This window comes from Carassius carassius, chromosome 24 (genome assembly GCF_963082965.1).
Source record: "Carassius carassius chromosome 24, fCarCar2.1, whole genome shotgun sequence".
Taxonomy (NCBI): Eukaryota; Metazoa; Chordata; class Actinopteri; order Cypriniformes; family Cyprinidae; genus Carassius; species Carassius carassius.
The window spans coordinates 3,275,076-3,296,460 of record NC_081778.1 but is presented as its reverse complement, the minus strand read 5'-3'; the positions used below and the strand labels follow the sequence as shown (position 1 = coordinate 3,296,460).

The window sequence follows — 21,385 nt, the reverse complement described above, 5'->3', positions numbered from 1 at the left end:
GATGCATACTATCATATGATAGCCCCTAATCTCAGACTGTTTTTGTGGTTCACATTTGAAGAGGTGGCTTACCAGTATACTGTCCTTCCATTCGGACTGTCTTTGGCACCATGCACTTTACAAAGTGTGTGGCTGCGGCCCTCTCCCCTTTAGGACACTTCAATCTCAAGGTGTCCCACAGATGTATCAATGCCCTGCCCCAAGGAAAGACCCTTTTCTGTACCAGACAGGGATGGATTTGAGGCTTGTCTCTAGGAGGAAGGTAGTCACAACAGACACCTCCAACATAGGTTGGGGAGTGATGTTTGAAGGCAAACCAGTATTCGGCTCCTGGTCAAGCCTGAAACAATGCTGAGGCAATGTCCATTCAGACAACATGGCAGAGGAAGCCTACATAAACCACCAAGAGTGTCTCAGGTCACGGCTGGTGAGGCACCTCCTCATTTGGCCACAACTCAACCTTTGTTTGCTAAAGGCAGTCCACGTGGCAGGCAGATTGAACCAGGAAATGAACATGTTGTCCCAGAGTGGTGTGTCCCCAGTACAATTAAATAAATAAAATAAAGGGACAAAGAAGGTGCCGATGGAGAAGAGCAAGCCGGCGTTTGACGGGCACTTTTCAGGCTCCTGGGGTGGAACCCTGCACTTCAGCCAATAACAGACAGGTCTGTCTCGGGTGCAAAACCAATCAAAACTTCCAGTTCAGCTGCGGAGGCGGCAGTTCAAATCGTGCTGTGCTTTGACTGTCAATCACTTGCGTTGTGTTTTAAATCAGAATCGAATAAGAGTGCATGTATTTTGCATCTGGCTGATCAACCATGCATTTAAAATCTTTTTTTCTGTGTGCGTGCTTTGGATGTGTGAGCACATGTGCGAAGAAACGAGATCGTCCATGTCTAAGACACTGAACACTCTCATACAGTGCATGTTTCATTCATACTCGAAGCCAGAGGGCGCTCTTGCATAGAAAGTCTAAAACGGCCCAGTAATAGTAATAATTTATGATGTGCAGGAAATCCCTAGTATGGCACCAGGCGGGAAGGAAGTCGACCAGAAGTTGAAGTCGGCCGCGTGCCGTCATCTTGCAGCAGAACTTCACTTGCGTTAGCATCCCATTGACTCCCATTCATTTTGGCGTCACTTTGACAGCGAATAACTTTACATCTGAGGCGTTTAAAGACTCCATTTGTCCATTATTTATTTCTAAAGATACACGACAATGTATAAAGGGCTCCATTACCTTCTATGTTACATTATGGCCCCGTAGAAACAGTTTTTGTAAAAATAGGCTAACGATTGCTTCATAACCACTCGACTCTCTGTCGCACAGTAGAGAAATTACCGTACAGACAGGAGGAGAAGCTCGCAGGCAATCGGGGAGACGTCAAGAGAGAAGCCCATAGATACAAGCCCTGGCGTTACATTTTAAAATACTATACAAAATAATTAATCAGAATACTTACTCCTGTTCACTCATGCCAAAGAACTCCCCGCTCAAGCTTGCCGTCTCTGCAAGATTAACGATGGCAGTTTTCACGCACAGCTACTACAACCCGAATTCCGGAAAAGTTGGGACGTTTTTTACATTTTAATAAAATGAAAACTAAAAGACTTTCAAATCACATGAGCCAATATTTTATTCACAATAGAGCATAGATAACATAGCAAATGTTTAAACTGAGAAAGTTTACAATTTTATGCACAAAATGAGCTCATTTCAATTTTGATTTCTGCTACAGGTCTCAAAATAGTTGGGACGGGGCATGTTTACCATGGTGTAGCATCTCCTTTTCTTTTCAAAACAGTTTGAAGACGTCTGGGCATTGAGGCTATGAGTTGCTGGAGTTTTGCTGTTGGAATTTGGTCCCATTCTTGCCTTATATAGATTTCCAGCTGCTGAAAAGTTCGTGGTCGTCTTTGATGTATTTTTCGTTTAATGATGCGCCAAATGTTCTCTATAGGTGAAAGATCTGGACTGCAGGCAGGCCAGGTTAGCACCCGGACTCTTCTACGACGAAGCCATGCTGTTGCTATAGCTGCAGTATAAGGTTTTGCATTGTCCTGCTGAAATAAACAAGGCCTTCCCTGAAATAGACGTTGTTTGGAGGGAAGCATATGTTGCTCTAAAACCTTTATATACCTTTCAGCATTCACAGAGCCTTCCAAAACATGCAAGCTGCCCATACCGTATGCACTTATGCACCCCCATACCATCAGAGACCATCAGAGACTCGTCTGACCATAAAACACTATTCCACTTTGAAATAGTCCATTTTAAATTAGCCTTGGCCCACAGGACACGAGGGCGCTTCTGGACCATGTTCACATATGGCTTCCTTTTTGCATGATAGAGCTTTAGTTGGCATCTGCTGATGGCACGGCGGATTGTGTTTACCGACAGTGGTTTCTGAAAGTATTCCTGGGCCCATTTAGTAATGTCATTGACACAATCATGCCGATGAGTGATGCAGTGTCGTCTGAGAGCCCGAAGACCACGGGCATCCAATAAAGGTCTCCGGCCTTGTCCCTTACGCACAGAGATTTCTCCAGTTTCTCTGAACCTTTTGATGATGTTATGCACTGTAGATGATGAGATTTGCAAAGCCTTTGCAATTTGACGTTGAGGAACATTGTTTTTAAAGTTTTCCACAATTTTTTTACGCAGTCTTTCACAGATTGGAGAGCCTATGCCCATCTTTACTTCTGAGAGACTGCTTCTCTAAGACAAAGCTTTTATAGCTAATCATGTTACAGACCTGATATCAATTAACTTAATTAATCACTAGATGTTCTCCCAGCTGAATCTTTTCAAAACTGCTTGCTTTTTTAGCCATTTGTTGCCCCCGTGCCAATTTTTTTGAGACCTGTAGCAGGCATTAAATTTTAAATGAGCTAATTAAGTGGATAAAAGTGTAAAATTTCTCAGTTTAAACATTTGCTATGTTATCTATGTTCTATTGTGAATAAAATATTGGCTCATGTGATTTAAAATTCCTTTAGTTTTCATTTTATTAAAATTTAAAAAACGTCCCAACTTTTCCGGAATTCGGGTTGTAGAAGATTTACATCTGTCAGACAGGTTGCTGACGTCATCAAGCTTAGTTTGCATCTGCGCGTCAGAAACGGAAGTGCTAAAAATGGGCTTCACTTGTCTCAATTGAGTTCCAATGGGGTCGCTGTGTCCATTTCTTTTACTGTCTATGTATGGCACCCCACTATTGCTATAGCTAAAAAGGTAATTTCAGGTCATTTCGAGGTAATAAATATAGTATATGATTAATCCATTGCTAACTGACATAAAATTTAAAGGGGTCATATGATGTGATTTCAATTTTTCCTTTCTCTTTGGAGTGTTACAAGCTCTTGGTGCATAAAAAAGATCTGTAAAGCTGCAAAGACTAAAGTCTCAGATCCAAAGAGATATTCTTGATCAAAGTTAAGACTCTGCCACACCCTCTAAAACGGCTCATTTAAATACGCCCCCACATCTCTACGTCACTATGTGGAAAAAATTAGCATAATGCCGCCCAAATGTTCACGCAAAGAAAGAAGGCGTTTCAGTAACCACAGTTAGTGTTGAAGCAGTCATGTCAGGGAGATGTGTATCTAGATGAAAGCAAAAGCACTTTATTTGGCCTTCTGAAAGTAGATAATTTAGGAATCTTTAAGATTACTTACAACTGAACAGCAACACATTTTATGGACGACCCTTTCGTGAACCTAAGAATGCAGTCTGGTGCTTCTGATTCAGCTACTGGAAGTATGTCTTGTTATTAGTTTAAGTATTTGCTGGTCTTGAACAAGGGAACCTATGGTGTCTGTAGGTGGAGCTTCTACTGAGCCTGTTCTGAACGAGTGCCAGTCTTGGCCGAGCACCGGACCCAGCTCTGGCACCAGCCCCAGTGAAAAAGCGGTAATAGTTTGCAACCTATTACGGCCCTTAACCTTGAGTATCCTAGGGCTGGGCTCACATGACATGTTTCCATTCTGTGCTTACAGCATGGCACTATTGAATTTTGTTCCCCAAAGGTCCAGCTTAACTGATGCAATGAGAGTGAACCATATCAGTAAGGAAACGTCTTTATTACTAGCATAACCTCGGTTCCCTGAGATAACAGGAATGAACATTGTGTAGCTGGCTGTCCTACTGTGCTTGCTCCTGAGTCAATGCTTGCCACTCCTCAGTCCAAAGATTCTGATAAAAGGACTTGCATAGGCAGATGGCATCCACACAAACCTGATTCAAGTAGGATTCAGTATTTCAGAAAAACTGAGTTTTCTCAAATCTTCAGCTAAACTGATTCAACGTTATCTCAAGAAACCTAGGATACATTAGTAACTGAAAGGTTTTCTTAATGGTTTTAGTGTTAGATTTAGTTTAAGTTAACATTAACTACTGGATACAGAATACAGTGTTCCCACATTCATGAAAAACTAACTAAAAAAAGAAAGTAAAGTAGTTTACCAGAAGTTTTGAGGTCTGTAATTAAGAAATGATTGAGAAATTATCAAAATCTTTAAAAGTCCTAAAACATTTCAGTTCATCTAACAGGTTCTTATTTGAGGTCTCCTTTCGGATCAACCATTCATCTAACAAAAGTGACGACTTACTCTGCATAGTTTAAAACCCTGAATGCTTTATTGAATGAATGTATACATAACACCTCTCCTACAGAACATTACATAATAGTACAATCACTTAGAATAATAACACACTGAAAAGCAAAACAGATCCTCAGAACCTGACTGCAATAAACTTAGTCGTAGCCCAGAACTCCAGCAGAGCACTACTGTTACTGTCACCCGTCTGTTACACCGCCTCGGAGCACAAGAAAGTCAAACTAACACAAATATTCAGAAGGAAAGGAAAATTCAGTTGCATAAACAGAATGTACAACACCAAGATTCGGTAAGATCTCGCATATGTGTGAGGGTGTTTCTGCATGCACCTGTTTTGTCTTTTCGCTTGTGCACGTGACTCCTCGCTAACGGAACAGGGAGCAAATAACCTGTACAAGGAGTTTACCTGATGCAGGTGAGAAATAGTTTACATTCGAAAGGGAGGATATATGGCAAGAAATACACACACATATGTATATATATCTATATATATATATTTATATATCTATAGATTCTTCATATATATGTATATGAAGAGCACATAATTACAGAATAAATCATAGAAGGCGAGTGATATCACTCTGAATACCTAAATCATTGCGGGTACACCTGTGTGTACTAATGCGTACGAAAGTATAAGAAATTCACCAACAGAAAAAAAGCATTTAAGAGGCCACTTGCCTAGACATCCGTTACATGATAATAAAAGGGAAAAAAGCAATAAAGCGAAACCAATAAATCAACCCAAAATAAAAGCCAATAAAACGAAGAAAGGCTGATGAGTAATCATTTACATTTCAGAGAAGCATTAAAAAAAAACAAGTCAAGATGTGATAATACGAGAGAAAACAAGAACAAAGAGGAGAAACAAACTGACGAATATGATGGACACTGAACTGAAACATCTGGGAGTCTGTTCTGACGTACTTACCGTGCCAAAATCACTCGCCTCACACCCAGAGCTTGAACATTCACTCTAAAAATGACCTCAAGCCCATCACAAACACCTAATGAAGGCAAAGGATGCTCGCAGAAGGCCTGTATTTACACGTGGAACGTGACGGTGGCTCATTCGTGGGTCATTAGTATGCTGTGAATCTTAGCAAGCATAGATTAGTTTGTCTTCAACCCTGTTACCAAAACACTACCGGTTTTGTCCTGTCCTGCATCTTTCTTCAGAAATTTTACATTTCATGAATAACGAATAATCATCCATCATTTCCCGCTCTCAGTATAAAGTTTCATAAGCAATGAAAAATAGTGGGGTCATGATTGGACTTTCTGAATCGAAACAAATTCCTATCTGTTAAAAAATGCCTATAAATTCAGTCATTTAAATAGTTGTGAGGGAAACGAAAATGATATCTTATATCTCTGCTGGTGAAGACACTTACTTTCAAGCATACAAGGTGGCTAAAAGACGTTCATGCTGAAAAATAAAGATATGATTTGTTCTCTCTCTGACACGTGCGAGACTTTTTTTTGTCCCCTCGCTGAGTCAATATTGTACAGAACACAAAGCAAGCCTGAGGCCTTGATTCATCCACAATAATAAATTAAAGCCGTAATAAATAATGATCAGAGTAATGTTTGTCCGTGTGTGGGGGGAGGGGGTGTGGCTTCTGGAGACAGTCCACTCAGGATGCAGTGTAGGGGAGGGGGAGGAGCCTGAGTCAAGGGGGCGTGTCCTCGGTGAGGTGTGTAGCATGTGCGTTTGGTGCCGCCACACGGATGTGAAGTCAGATGATGAAGGACAGTCGCCGGCTCCGTGTGTCCGCTGCGCTGCGGGTGGGGATGTGAAACCGCCAGGAGAAAACATCCATCTGCTGTTAGATTTATGTCATTTCTCGTTCTTCATTCACAAAGTCTATAGTGTGTCTCACTGTATATTCTCCAAAGTGGACATCTGCTCCAGAGTCAACATCAACTGTCCATGCTATAGTTCACTACAGGAGAAGACAAGCACAGATGGAGACCAAAACCACAGCAACATTTCCAAAAAAGCTGTTTAACAATTACGTTCCGCTCAGTTTAAATCCTGAATCTGAATGAAATGAGAAAGCTATAGTTAAGAGTTGTTGCGATTGTATACATGTGTATATATATATATATATACACACACACACACATTACATATATATACACATATGTTAAGCAAATTAGCTAGCTGCTCCAGTTCAAAGGGTTAAAACACAAAAATAAAGTATTTTTTGATTCTGTATTGATTTTAGTTTTATCTAGTAAAAGAGTTTTTAAAGGGGTCATGAACTGAGAAATCAAAATTCCCTTGATCTTTTGAGATATAAGTACTATAAAAACATCCTGTTAGTTTCAGAACCCACATCTAAAAAAATTAAAATAAAATAAAAAAAATACCTTATACTGAAGCAAAAAAAAAGTTAAATTTAGTTTTTAATATTTTTATTTCCAAAAAAGAGAGAGAAATGTTGCTGTTACTTAAAAAAAAAAGAAAAGAAAAAAAAGATTAATAATACATTTTATTTCAGGTAACTGGATTTCAAGTAATGGTTTTAGTATAATAAGTATAATAATCCCTGGGTATAATAATCCAGCTGGGTAGCTGATGTTACTTGTCGATTTATTTTTTAATGAACATCAAGATTTTATGTTGACATTTTTATGTTTTATTTGAATCTGTTCTACTTTTTCATTCCATTTAGATTTTTCAGCACGTGTCAGTGTTTTTTGCCGTCACTAGATAATTTTAAATGAGCCGTTGGTGAATTATTAAAAGTAGTACAAATATAAATCTCTCACTCATTTGAGCTCATAAAATCTGCATGTATAATAATTAGAACTTTTTTTTTTACAAAATGCGGTTTAACTTTGTTTTTTATTTTTAAATGGAGTTTGATGTCATCTACGAGCAGTGTTCTGACTGAGATGAGGAGGTTCGTACCGGTGAGCGCCTCGGTCTCCTGCGAGTCCAGAAAGGGTGCGGGACCCCAGACCCTCAGGGTGCCGTCGTCCGAGGCGCTGGCCATCAGGCCCGGCAGCACAGGGTTCCAGCTCACACAGTTGACCGTGCGCGTGTGACCCGTCAGCTCAGCTATGGGCAGCTCGCTGCGCTTGTGCCAGATGTACACTTTGTGATCTAGAGATGAACACACAGATCAGATCTCTGCTGGATGCCTTCAGTTCCGTTACACTGAGACGCAGACGTCCTTACCTTCACTGCCACTGGCGATAAAGTCTTCGTTGTAGCCGCCAAAGCAGGAGTGTATGGTGTAGAAGCCCTGAGTCACACCCTGGTACTTCCTGACTAACACACGGTCCTGCAGGTCCCACAGATGAACTCCCTAAAGACAGGAACATACAGTGCTAAAACAAAATGACAAGTCAAACATTCCTACTAAGGACAAGTGGCATCACTGAGATCTAATGTAACAGTACCGGTAATTTGGTAACAGGTCCCTTTAGTTAAAGCATTAACAATGAGCAATTTGTTAAGGCCCGTTCTGACTATAACAATAACAGTACAGATAACAGTTATACAAATCATTACAATTGAAAAAGAATAACAAAATCCACTCTACAACTTTAATGACAGAGGAATGACATTGGAATCGATTTCACAACGATGTTTTTCCCGCTGATCGATGAGAAAAACACTGACAGCCAATCAGAATCCACCCTGCTTTAAAGGGCACAGGGATTTCAAGCGGCAGACGATAAATCTGCAGCATATGCTTCGAAAAAACAGACAATAATACAGCTATCGTTATAGTCATCGTTCTTGGCGTGAATGGACTTTTGCACTATTTATCAATCTGTTAATGTTAATTAATAATAAATTAAAAAAAACAAGAGTTCATTGTTAGTTTAATTAAACTTTATTTTACGGTGTCCTTGTTACAGTGTAATTAGACATTTAAGTATTGAGCAACATTAATTATCTACATGTACTTACTCTAGGGCTTGTGATTAGGGTTTGGTTTAGTGTTAGTTGCATGTAATTAAGCATCATTTACTGGTATTACTATAGTGTCTACATGTGTAACGGACATCGTAAAATAGTGTTATTGTTAGTTGTTAGCTCAGGTCCATTAACTAATATTAACGAATACATTAGTTATATAAAACCGGTCCTTGATTCTGATTGGTTGATCCACATTCAAAGCTGTTGTAAATTACTCTACAAACACACACCTTTGTTTACGTTTGCGTGTTGCTCGGCAATAACTTTGTTTCTGAGGAACTACATTGTTTGACTCTCAGAAGATTCAAAGTTTACTAGATGTAACGAATCCTAATAATATAGAGCTCTAAGAGGATGTCAAAATCATGATTACGATGACTCTGGCATGGCATGAACACACCTTTTATTTCGAACTTTACTGAATCACACCCTAATCTCAGATCGTTCATAACAAATTAATGAGTCTGGCATCGGTACAAAAACATTATGAAACAACATTTTCATGCTCACCTGAGTTGCGACATTTAACAGAGCTAATCTTCCGTTCTTTGACACAGTAAAGGACATGATCGGATGGTCCTCTTGAACTCTGTGAGAGACCACAACCAAACTGAAACCAGCACATCCACATGACCCATAACAGCATCGATCAGTGACAAATGCAGTGGACATACATGTTCCTGTCGGTCAGATCTTCAAAGTTATATCCACGGATGCGCTGGTGTGTGTCAGAGGCCAACACTGTCCTGCCGTCACTCACACACCACAGACACTGAACACGGACGCCCTCCCAGGAGTCCAGCAGGTTTCCGTCCAGATCCTGACCGAAAACATCAACACGTCACCATTCACCATCACTTAGCAATGTGTGCCTTAAACTGTCACTAGACACTTCATTCTTAATACTGTCTGTGAACAGGACTGGATTATATTTCACTCCAAAATATATACACTTGTACTCTACTGTTCAAAAGCTTCAGGTCAGTAAGATATATATATATATATATATATATATATATAGTTTATTTTTTTTTCAGGAAGGATGCATTAAAATATTCAAAAGTAACAGTAAAGACATTTAGAATTTTACAAAGATTGCAAATAAATGCTGTTCTTTTGAACTTTTAAGAATCCTGAAAATAAACTGCATCAGTTTCCACAAAAATACTTACTGCAGTTTGATTCAATAAATGCAGGCCTGCTGAGCATTAAAAAAAACCTTCTTGGTTACTTTAAACATCATAGTGTATTTTTTTGGCAAATTTGTATTTATATTCATATTTACGTCTATTTAATTATATTTAATTTTGAATGAATTTTGACATTTTCATGATAATTAAGCACACTTCCACACAAATTCTCATTACTTTAATAAGCAAAAAAAATTTTTTTTTTTTTTATTTCAAAAACTGAAAGTATACATCATGGTTATATTGGTTATACTGAATTTAATGTAAGCTGTTTTTAATAATAATAATAATAATAATACAAGTGTGTCTGATCAATATTAGGAGGACATTTTTCTTTCTTTGAAAAGGGAAATTGTGCAGTACTCAACCCAATGCAGAATCAATTAACAAGTGAAATATGAGCAGGACATTAGCTAAGGAGATGCAGCCAGTTAGATCTGAGAGCACTGTAAGTGTCCAGCATCACTTACACACTGGTAGAACTGGCCTCTCTGACCTCCGGTAACGAAACGCTTGCCGTCTGGATTCCAGGCCACGCTGGTCAGGCTGTCCTCATGGGACTGGCTCATTTTGGTTCTCAGTTCCCCTGTCTGGAGGAGCAGAGCGGCGGATTAAACCCAGACGAGCCGGTGGAAAGAATCTGAGCGCAGGTCAGCGGTGTCTCACCTGCACGCTCCACAGCCAGAGCTCGGAGCAGTCGTCCGGGCCGCACGCTATCAGATACGAGTCGTCGGGGCTCCAGGCCAGATAGGAAACCCCATAGGCATGACCCTCTAACGTCTTCAGCTGCTTGAGCTGGAGAGAGTCCTGCCAAAACACCAAAGACCATCAGACTCTCCGCTCATGCCTTCTCTCCAGAGCTGGGAAGCAACTGATTCATCTGGATTACGTAATCCGATTCCAAAAAGGAATTACGTGTAATTAGATTACATTAGATTTGAAAATGATCAGACTACATGTTATATTGCATGATAACATATTCACACAACAGCAATATATTATACATTTAATTCTTGTTTCTCTTCTTTTAAAAGCTCACCTAGTAAATTTTATGATTTAATTCATTATTAGCTTTGCATTAAGCTCCCGAAACTCCTTCAGTTCCTTCACGAACCCTAGACGTAATTTAATGTTTAATGCATTTCAGTTTTTTTTTTCCCCTTTGTATTTGTATATCAATAACCTATTTACATCAACGAGTTTGGTCAAAAGTAATGAATTCTATTCCCTTAAATGTGTAATGTATTCTGTTTTTGTCATGTGTCATGTGTAATCTCCCCAGCTCTGGTTATCTGATGGTTATGAGGGAGAGGTCACTCACAGGGTCAACCTGCCAGATGATGACTGTTGTGTCTTTGGACCCCGAGGCCAGTTTGGTGCCGTCGTTGGAGAATTTACAGAACCAGACTTCATTGCAGTGCTCTGTCAAGATCTGCTGGGTGTAGCAGGGGAACTGCTTCCTGGAGACGACAGTCGATGCGTTTCAGAGCCTACATCAGACTACACTGACACAACCTCATACACATGAGCTATGAAGCACATCTGAATGCGTTATTCTCCATCATCATATTCTAGATACTTAAACTTAACAACTTCCTATCAGTAAGCAGCTAATTTTTGTAGGGAAAACACTTCTAAACTAAATCTAAAGTGTTCTCAAATGTAAGAATGACACAAGTAGAGAGCTCTTGTCGTGAATCTGCCGGCTGTACCTGCTGCACACGTGGTCTATGAGCAGAGACACATTGTCCAGTCCGCTGTCCAGTTTGGTGTTGTGGTAGAGGCAGCGGTCTCTCTGCAGCTCCACGGCCTGCCTCAGGAGCGTCTGCAGACGACGGGGCGGCAGCATCACAGACGGGGGCAGATACGCTGTGAGAGAGACACGACAGAGAGACAGAGCAGAGGCCACGCGGGGTTAGACTCAGTTTCATCTCAATTCAGCCAACACGGGACATCAAGTGAAAGTCAGATCTACGCTGGTCCACATCACAGCAGCCCAATTCAGTTCATCTCCTGGTTTGGCTGAACTGAGATAGAACTGACCCGAACCCCGGCGGAAAAAAAGAATTACATGAAACTGTACCAGTGGAAAAAAGAGGGGATGAAGAGAGCAAGGAGTGAACAGAATTAATGAAACAGTGAATAATGTTTAAACGCATAATAATTCATGTCCCAATCCTCTGTCAAATAATAACGAATCTAAATAAATAAAGTCGATAGCTACTATAATCAACACAGCACAACCTCTCATACCTTACCGTTTAAATGAAGCTCATGAATATTACTATCACTTTTTTAAAAATATAGAAATCTTAGTTTTCTTGAACATCAGGGTGAACTTTGAATCATTTAAGTTAGATAAATTAAATAAGCCACAGCTGACGTTGTTGTTACACTAACTTCAAATATGAAAAACTGGCAATTTATTAAGGTACAATTCTTTTTTTCATGTTTATTTTCTCTATTTTCAATATTAATTGAAATGTTTTAAACAAAACTCGGTCATTGACATTTTAATTGGTAAGCGGTTTAACCCTCATGTTGTGTTCCACTCATTTTGACCCATATATATATATATATATATATATTTATATATATTCTAATCGCACTGGACTAAAACCTAATGAGTTTTTCTCACACAGGATATAAAACCATATTTTTCCTCACCTTGTTCCCACTCAAAAATCCAGACGCCTACAAAAAATGGCTTAGAAATCTCTCATTGTGCTACTGTATTACTAAATACTGGATTCAGTTTATCAACTAGTTTTTTTTTTCTCAATTAGCACAGGTTTTGTATTTCATTTTGGAACTGACTGAGTGTAGGCCTCACTGATCTGATCTCATGCAGGAAGTGACATCAGAAGAGTTTAGCCATGGATTTGATCAATACTGAGATGTTTTGTGTTACAAATCATGTTAATGATCCTTTCATTGTGTACTAAATGTGTTATAAATATAGAAGTAAAGTCTGCTTTTTAACTGTTTGCACACATCTTGTAGTTTGAGCAGTCATGGGCCAGGAGGAGTGTCTATATGAACTCACTCTGCAGCTTGTCGAGGAGTTTGGCTCGTGAGGCCGTCCCCTTCCCTTCCCACTCAGCTTTAGCTCGCAGGTCATCAGGGTGACTGCACATCAGATACCTGCACAGACACACACATCCACTGAAGGACAGAGATCACTTCTCATATCCCTCATCTGTCAATCACTTCAGATTAAAGTGAACAGATGGCACAAATAAAACTAATTTAATAAAATAAGAAATCAAAAGTATACGTGGGACACAGGAAGTTTGAAATTATGAATCTGGATCGATATTCTAATCGTATTAAACAAGTCATAACATGTTTTTATTGTTTGACTATTCACACTGAGAAAAATTGCTGTTTTGGTATTATTAATATACTATTAGAGCTTTTGTTAATATTTTGAATCTGATTTTCTGTTTTTGTTGAAGTTTTATTGGTATGATGTGTTTTTTGTACATTACATATATACACATACACACACACACACATACATACATATATATATATATATATATATATAGTTAAGTTTTTTTTTTTTTTTTTTAGTTTAGCTTTAGTTATTTTACAACCCGAATTCCGGAAAAGTTGGGACGTTTTTTAAATTTTAACAAAATGAAAACTAAAAGACTTTCAAATCACATGAGCCAATATTTTATTCACAATAGAACATAGATAACGTAGCAAATGTTTAAACTGAGAAAGTTTACAATTTTATGCACAAAATGAGCTCATTTCAATTTTGATTTCTGCTACAGGTCTCAAAATAGTTGGGACGGGGCATGTTTACCATGGTGTAGCATCTCCTTTTCTTTTCAAAACAGTTTGAAGACGTCTGGGCATTGAGGCTATGAGTTGCTGGAGTTTTGCTGTTGGAATTTGGTCCCATTCTTGCCTTATATAGATTTCCAGCTGCTGAAGAGTTCGTGGTCGTCTTTGATGTATTTTTCGTTTAATGATGCGCCAAATGTTCTCTATAGGTGAAAGATCTGGACTGCAGGCAGGCCAGGTTAGCACCCGGACTCTTCTACGACGAAGCCATGCTGTTGTTATAGCTGCAGTATGTGGTTTTGCATTGTCCTGCTGAAATAAACAAGGCCTTCCCTGAAATAGACGTTGTTTGGAGGGAAGCATATGTTGCTCTAAAACCTTTATATACCTTTCAGCATTCACAGAGCCTTCCAAAACATGCAAGCTGCCCATACCGTATGCACTTATGCACCCCCATACCATCAGAGATGCTGGCTTTTGAACTGAACGCTGATAACATGCTGGAAGGTCTCCCTCCTCTTTAGCCCGGAGGACACGGCGTCCGTGATTTCCAACAAGAATGTCAAATTTGGACTCGTCTGACCATAAAACACTATTCCACTTTGAAATAGTCCATTTTAAATGAGCCTTGGCCCACAGGACACGACGGCGCTTCTGGACCATGTTCACATATGGCTTCCTTTTTGCATGATAGAGCTTTAGTTGGCATCTGCTGATGGCACGGCGGATTGTGTTTACCGACAGTGGTTTCTGAAAGTATTCCTGGCCCCATTTATTAATGTCATTGACACAATCATGCCGATGAGTGATGCAGTGTCGTCTGAGAGCCCGAAGACCACGGGCATCCAATAAAGGTCTCCGGCCTTGTCCCTTACGCACAGAGATTTCTCCAGTTTCTCTGAATCTTTTGATGATGTTATGCACTGTAGATGATGAGATTTGCAAAGCCTTTGCAATTTGACGTTGAGGAACATTGTTTTTAAAGTTTTCCACAATTTTTTTACGCAGTCTTTCACAGATTGGAGAGCCTCTGCCCATCTTTACTTCTGAGAGACTCTGCTTCTCTAAGACAAAGCTTTTATAGCTAATCATGTTACAGACCTGATATCAATTAACTTAATTAATCACTAGATGTTCTCCCAGCTGAATCTTTTCAAAACTGCTTGCTTTTTTAGCCATTTGTTGCCCCCGTGCCAATTTTTTTGAGACCTGTAGCAGGCATTAAATTTTAAATGAGCTAATTAAGTGGATAAAAGTGTAAAATTTCTCAGTTTAAACATTTGCTATGTTATCTATGTTCTATTGTGAATAAAATATTGGTTCATGTGATTTGTAATTCCTTTAGTTTTCATTTTATTAAAATTTTAAAAATGTCCCAACTCTTCCGGAATTCGGGTTCGAGTACTTCAAGTTAACCTAAATGAAAAAGAGAAATGTTGCTTTGGAAACTAGCTGAAATAAAATCATTTTTAAAAATTAATGAAAAAAAAAAAAAAATAATAATTGTTAAGCTGTCGTCTCTTAAAAGTCAACAAGTTACCACCTTTTGCATCAGATTTTATTTCTAGTTGTATTCTCTTCAGAGTAAAGTAGGGTGGGACTTGATTTTAGAAAGATGGAGCAACTTTTATTTTGATCTAAAAAACTTTATTTTAAGATGATGTTGTTACACATTACATACACTATTATAGTAATAATAGATAATGATGCATAATTACAGGAAACTAACCCTAAACCAAACACGAATGGTAACCATACAGAAAGCACATTAAGTTAATTATTACTCAGTACTTATTACACTGAAACAAGCTCACCTTAAAAGAAACTGTACCAAAAAATAAATAAATAACTAAACTGTTTAATTGTATTTTAGTAGAACACGTTGTATATATTTTCTCTAACAGGAGTGGACGCACGAGGGCAGAATCTCCCTCCAAGGTTAGAGTAAAGTTGCTTTCTCATATTAGGACACCTATGAATATGTGATTAAAACAGCAGTGGCGTGTGATACCCGCTGAGGACGTGGATGCGTTCAGTGTTGTACTTCAGGGGCGTGAGTTCGGCTCGGAGCACCTGCAGCGCTTCCAGGACCTTCCCGTCCTCCAGATACTCCAGATACTTCTGCTGCAGGAGCAGGAACCTCATCCGCTGGACACACAGGAGAACAGCAGTCAGGACGCTCATACAGCGATGTGCAGAGGATCAGAGGTGTGTGACTCTTACCACCACAGCGCTGGGGGAATGCATCAGTGCTTTCAGCTCGTTCAGGTCGCTCTCAGCCTGACAGAAAACACACACACACATTCACTGAGTTCACACAGGTTCACACACCCTCGTCTGTTGCTTGTTCTGTTAACAGCTGTTTTAATGGAAAAGTTCACCCAAAAAAAAATTTACAATTTGCTAAAAAAATGTCCTCACCCTCAGATTATACAAGATGTAGATGAGTTAGTTTCTTCATCAGGTTTGGAGAAATGTAGCATTGCATCAGTGTCTCACCAATGGATGCTCTGCAGTGAATGGGTGCCGTCAGAATGAGAGACTAAACAGCTGATAAAAACATCACAGTAATCCAGTCCCATCAGTTAATGTCTTGAGAAGTGAAAAGCTGTGTGTTTGTAAGAAACAGATCAATCATTAAGATGTTCTTAACTTTAACCTGTTGCTTCTGGCCAAAATGCATAATAATGCTTCGTCGAGTGAAAAAGTCCATCTCCTGTTGTCCAAGATGACTTTTTACAATATTACTGATAGGATTTGTTTCTTAAAAACACATATTTTTGTCTTCTCCAGACATTAACTGATGGACTGGATTTCTGTGGATTATTGTGATGTTTTTATCAGCTGTTTGGACTCCATTGATGAGACACTGATGCAATGCTACATTTCTCTAAATCTGATGAAGAAACAAACTCCTCTTGGATTACCTGAGGGTGAGGACATTTCAGCAAACATATAATATATATATATATATATATAGACAATAATATAAAATAATAAATAAAACATTATTTGCAAAATTTAAATGAAGTGTATTCCCTACAATTCCAGTTCTATCTCGTCTGCATGCCACAAACGTTGTTTTAGAAAAAATGATGAGTGCACAATAATTATGAAATCTAACCATTTAGTGAAAAAACATTATTTAGTGGGGAACAAATAAAAGTGAATAAATGTAGGACTAAATCTTGTAAAATGTTGCACACTGCTCTTTGTAATTATTATAAAATACATTCATGAAAAACAATTATCTCTCTATATAAATACAGTATATATTATAAAATCAAAAGACAAGTCTTTTAAATGTATAGCACAGTGATGAGGCAGCAACATATGATAGACAAGACAACAAAAAGGCTATTAATAATCGATAATTGCGCAAAAGTATTATAACATGAAAGGCTTCAATACAGAGAGCGACACAAAGTGCATCCTGTGCGCAGAATAATGTGTTTGAAGCTACACAGAGTCAAAGCACGCAGCACAAAGGGAAGAGATACTGATGCGTAGTGTATTATATCTGTGCGACAGTCTTATTCTTTTAACCGTTTTATATTGCAGTTATTTCAGAACGATTCATAGTGCTCTCTCCTCCAGTGATCTCACAGACCCAGGAGAGAGTAACATGACACAGAAACAGCTCCAGCAAGATAAAGTCCTGTATGCTTTATCTACAGATCAAGTATCATAATAGGAACAGTGAATCCTCTTGGCATTGTCTTCTTCTTCACAAGAAGGATGAGAGCGGAGAGAAGAGCTCACAGGAACTTTAATATTCATCTGTACCTCACATTAAACTACAGAACGGCTTCAGGACACTTGGAATATAGTGCACGAAAACTTACATGTGCTTTATAATGCTTCTGTGCCTTTCGGGGCTTAACAACGACACAATAGTATACGCACATTAATGGATGTGGATCCGTCTCGTCTGACCGATCCGGCAGAAAACGGCAGTATCGGAGCCCATACAGACACTGATTATGGGATGGGAGCGTCCCTATCCTGGACTGGCCTCATGAAGACTCACCTTCTCCCATTCTCCCTCCATCACATGATTCCTGAACTTGGTAGCAGCAGGATGCTCAAGTCTACAGCCCGATTCCTGCATCAACAGGTCCACCGTTTGACTGAAACAAGAAGAAAGATGCTAATGAATGTTATCAAAAGGATTCATACTGCTTTCACATGATAGCCTCAGGATTAGAGATCTGATTCAGCATTTTATATTCTTGCGCGCACACACACACACACACACAGAGAGAGAGAGAAGAGATCCAATCTCCTGGCAACAAGAAGTCAGTGTTTGATTCATGAACACAATAATTAAGATCAAGTCCTGAGCAGCACTCAACTCAGCTGCTTCTCTACACAGAACACAGGAAGCTTTATGATAGTTAGACAGACTGCAATAAAACTATTTTACCCTGACGACAATAACAACTGAGCTAGTAAACTACAATACACTAAACGTGTTTACATACACATATGGGTGTTTTTGTTTTACATTTCAAATTTAGATTTGATTTAAAAAAAGTTATTCTTATATAAAGGTCTTACAGGACTTGTGTACACAAAAACACCACTGACACCATTGTTAAAAATATTAAAATAACTGAAAAACACTAACACCAATGAAATGGCAGAAAAACACCACTGAAATATAAGAAAAATCCACTGACACGTTACAAAACAGCACTGACACCGTCATGAAAACAATAACAAAACTGTCATGCTACAAGACCAGCACTGACACCATCATGAAAGCACCAAACACCAGTGCTGCAATCGTTAAAACACGAGATCAGTTACACATAACACAATCACAGCTGACCGCATCGTGTAATCACAAGCACTCCGCATCAGAGAGCACCGTGACCGATCCAGTAATAACCGGTGATCACGCGCTGATCGCGGCGGAGCGTCACTTACTCGAGTCCCAGCCCGTGGAGATGTTGTCCGATGAGACGGACCACGTCCTCGTCGCTCTGGGACAGTCGTTTCTTCTTCTTCGTGCTGCTATCAGACGCAGGGCTCTCGGTGGACGGCAGCCCGTGATTCGCGGAGGACAGCAGCCCGTTGGAGTGCACCGCTCCCGCGGCGAAGGACGAGGACTCTCCGTTCCTGCAGGACTCCGGCTCCTGTGCTCCGGTCCCGTTGGCCTGCATCTTATAAAGCGCGGTTACAGCGGCGGATCTGCGCGACCGCAGGCTGTGGTTGAGACGGATGTCCGAGCGCTGGTGGGGGCTTGGGAGAGACGCCGCAGAGAGGCCCGTGATCCCCGCAGCAGACGCCCCGCTCTCTCCTGCTCCCTCCGCCGCCGAGCCTCGGCTTTTCTTCCGCGGGGGCGGCGAAGCTCCGCCGGTTTCCGAGTCGGAGGAGGAGGCAGCGGAGGCCAGAGTTTCCTCGCCGGCGATGTCAGAGTCGAGACGCCTCACAGGCTCGATATCAGCGCGGTTACAGACACGGAAGCCGACGCCGTTCGCTCTTGTTATTGTTTGTCAGAGAACAGCTGCAAGTCCATTACGGACGTCGGTTGGTGCGCGATGACGTCACCGGAAGCGCCGCAACAACCTTGAACACTCTAGAATCATTAAAGCCAGCCTAACTTAAGAAGAGAGCTGGCCTCAAGTCATTGATGTACAGTCTAACAAAAACTACTGAAGCTGTCAGATATCAATAGAGTTAAATCTTACAACAACGCCATGAAGTAGTATTACATAAACTTGTTAATGACTAGGTCTATAGGCTGCTCTATTTAAAGATGTCTATCAATGCAAGCAAGTGTCATTTGGTCAGTACTTGTCTTTTGAATATCTAGGGATTGTGCTGAAAGGTGCTCCACGCATTCTGTTTATTATTATTTACAGGCCTCCAAAATACTCTCCAGCCTTTGTTGAAGAGGTCACAGAAATGTTATCAATGATTTCCTCAGAGTTTGACTGTTTTGCTATTGCAGGGGATTTTAATATTCACATAGATAATGCAGAAAACAAAACTACAAAAGAAATGATAACGGTTCTAAACACTTTTGACTTGACTCAGCATGTGCATGGACCCACACACAAAGGTGGACACACTCTAGACTTAATCATCAGTAGGGGTCTAAACATCTCATCCATTGTTATTAAGGACATAGCACTATCTGATCACTTCTGTATTTTCTTTGATATTTTGATGTCTGCTACAACTGAATCTAGATCGGTCTCTGTCAGAAGGAGATGCATTAACGAGAACACAAGTGTACTATTTATGGAGGCTATATCTTTAACACCAAGCATTTCTGCAGACTCTGTTGATACTCTCCTTGATTCCTTCAACTCAAAAGTTAAGAATGTTATTGATGATATTGCTCCAATAATAGTCAGTAAGAAAACAAACAGACAGAAATCAGTTTGGAGAAGACAGCAGCAGTTCAGACTATGAAAAGATAATGCAGAAAAGCAGAGCGGATGTGGCGGAAGACAAAACTTGAAATACACAATAGCATCTATAAAGACTGCCTTCATGCTTTTAATGTAAAACTAGCCACAGCTAGACCGAATTTCTTCTCAAACCTTATAAACAGTAACTTAAATAACACTCGTACTCTTTTTGCCACTGTTGAGAGACTGACAAACCCCCCAAGTCAGATTCCCAGTGAAATGCTATCAGACAGCAAATGCAATGAGTTTGAATCCTTCTTTTCTGAGAAGATCATCAATATCAGGAAGGTGATTAGCACATCCTCAAGTAATGCAGAGGTCAGACAGATTCGGCCACAATATCAAAAAGATACTATGTCTATTTTTGAAGCAACTGATAGCAAAATTTTGGAAGACATAGTGCAGCACCTAAAATCGTCAACCTGCTATCTTGACACACTTCCCACATCTTTTTTTCAAAAATGTGCTTAACTGCTTAGAAGCAGATCTTTTAGAAGTGGTGAACGCCTCACTTCTTTCTGGGACATTCCCAAACTCCCTGAAAACTGCAGTTGTTAAGCCCCTCCTGAAAAAGAGCAATCTTGATAACACCATTTTGAGCAATTTTAGACCAATATCTAATCTTCCTTTTATTGTCAAAATTATAGAAAAGGTAGTTTTTAAACAGCTGAACAAATACTTAAACTCAAATGGATACCTGGACAATTTTCAATCTGGTTTTCGACCGCATCAGAGCACAGAGACAGCACTCATTAAGATAATAAATGATATTCATTTAAATAGTGACTCTGGCAAAATATCGGTGCTGGTATTGCTAGATCTCAGTGCTGCATTTGACACTGTCGATCATAACATACTACTAGAGAGACTGGAAAACTGGGTCGGGCTTTCTGGGATGATACTCAAATGGTTCAGGTCATACTTAGAAGGGAGAGGCTATTATGTGAGTCTAGGAGAGCATAAGTCTAAGTGGACGTCCATGACATGTGGAGTCCCACAAGGGTCAATTCTTGCTCCGCTCTTGTTTAGCCTGTATATGCTTCCCCTAAGTCAAATAATGAGAAAGAACCAAATTGCCTATCACAGCTATGCTGATGATACCCAGATTTACCTAGCCTTATCTCCAAATGACTACAGCCCCATTGACTCCCTCTGCCAATGCATTGATGAAATTTATAGTTGGATGTGCCAGAACTCCCTTCAGTTAAACAAGGAAAAAACTGAAGTCATTGCATTTGGAAACAAAGATGAAGTTTTCAAGGTGAATGCATCCCTTGACTCTAAGGGTCAAACAACTAAAAATCAAGACAGGAAACGTGGTGTGATTCTGGAGACAGACCTTAGTTTCAGTAGTCATGTCAAAGCAGTAACTAAATCAGCATACTATCATTTAAAAAACATTGCAAGAATTA

At 39.7% G+C, this 21,385-nt stretch overlaps 1 protein-coding gene across 1 annotated transcript; it reads right to left on the bottom strand.

The window, feature by feature from the left end:
* Positions 1-5,429: 5,429 nt before the first annotated feature.
* On the bottom strand, positions 5,430-19,083 carry LOC132102723 (WD repeat-containing protein 26-like). The gene is made up of 14 exons (XM_059507346.1): positions 18,481-19,083; positions 17,579-17,678; positions 15,772-15,828; positions 15,560-15,696; positions 12,797-12,894; positions 11,463-11,619; positions 11,072-11,210; positions 10,417-10,557; positions 10,221-10,340; positions 9,235-9,380; positions 9,071-9,149; positions 7,811-7,940; positions 7,541-7,735; positions 5,430-6,566 (listed from the first exon to the last, which is right to left on the bottom strand). Exons 1-14 carry the CDS (start codon positions 18,714-18,716, stop codon positions 6,544-6,546), a joined length of 1,758 nt encoding a protein of 585 aa, XP_059363329.1. The 5' UTR covers positions 18,717-19,083; the 3' UTR covers positions 5,430-6,543.
* Positions 19,084-21,385: the final 2,302 nt, after the last annotated feature.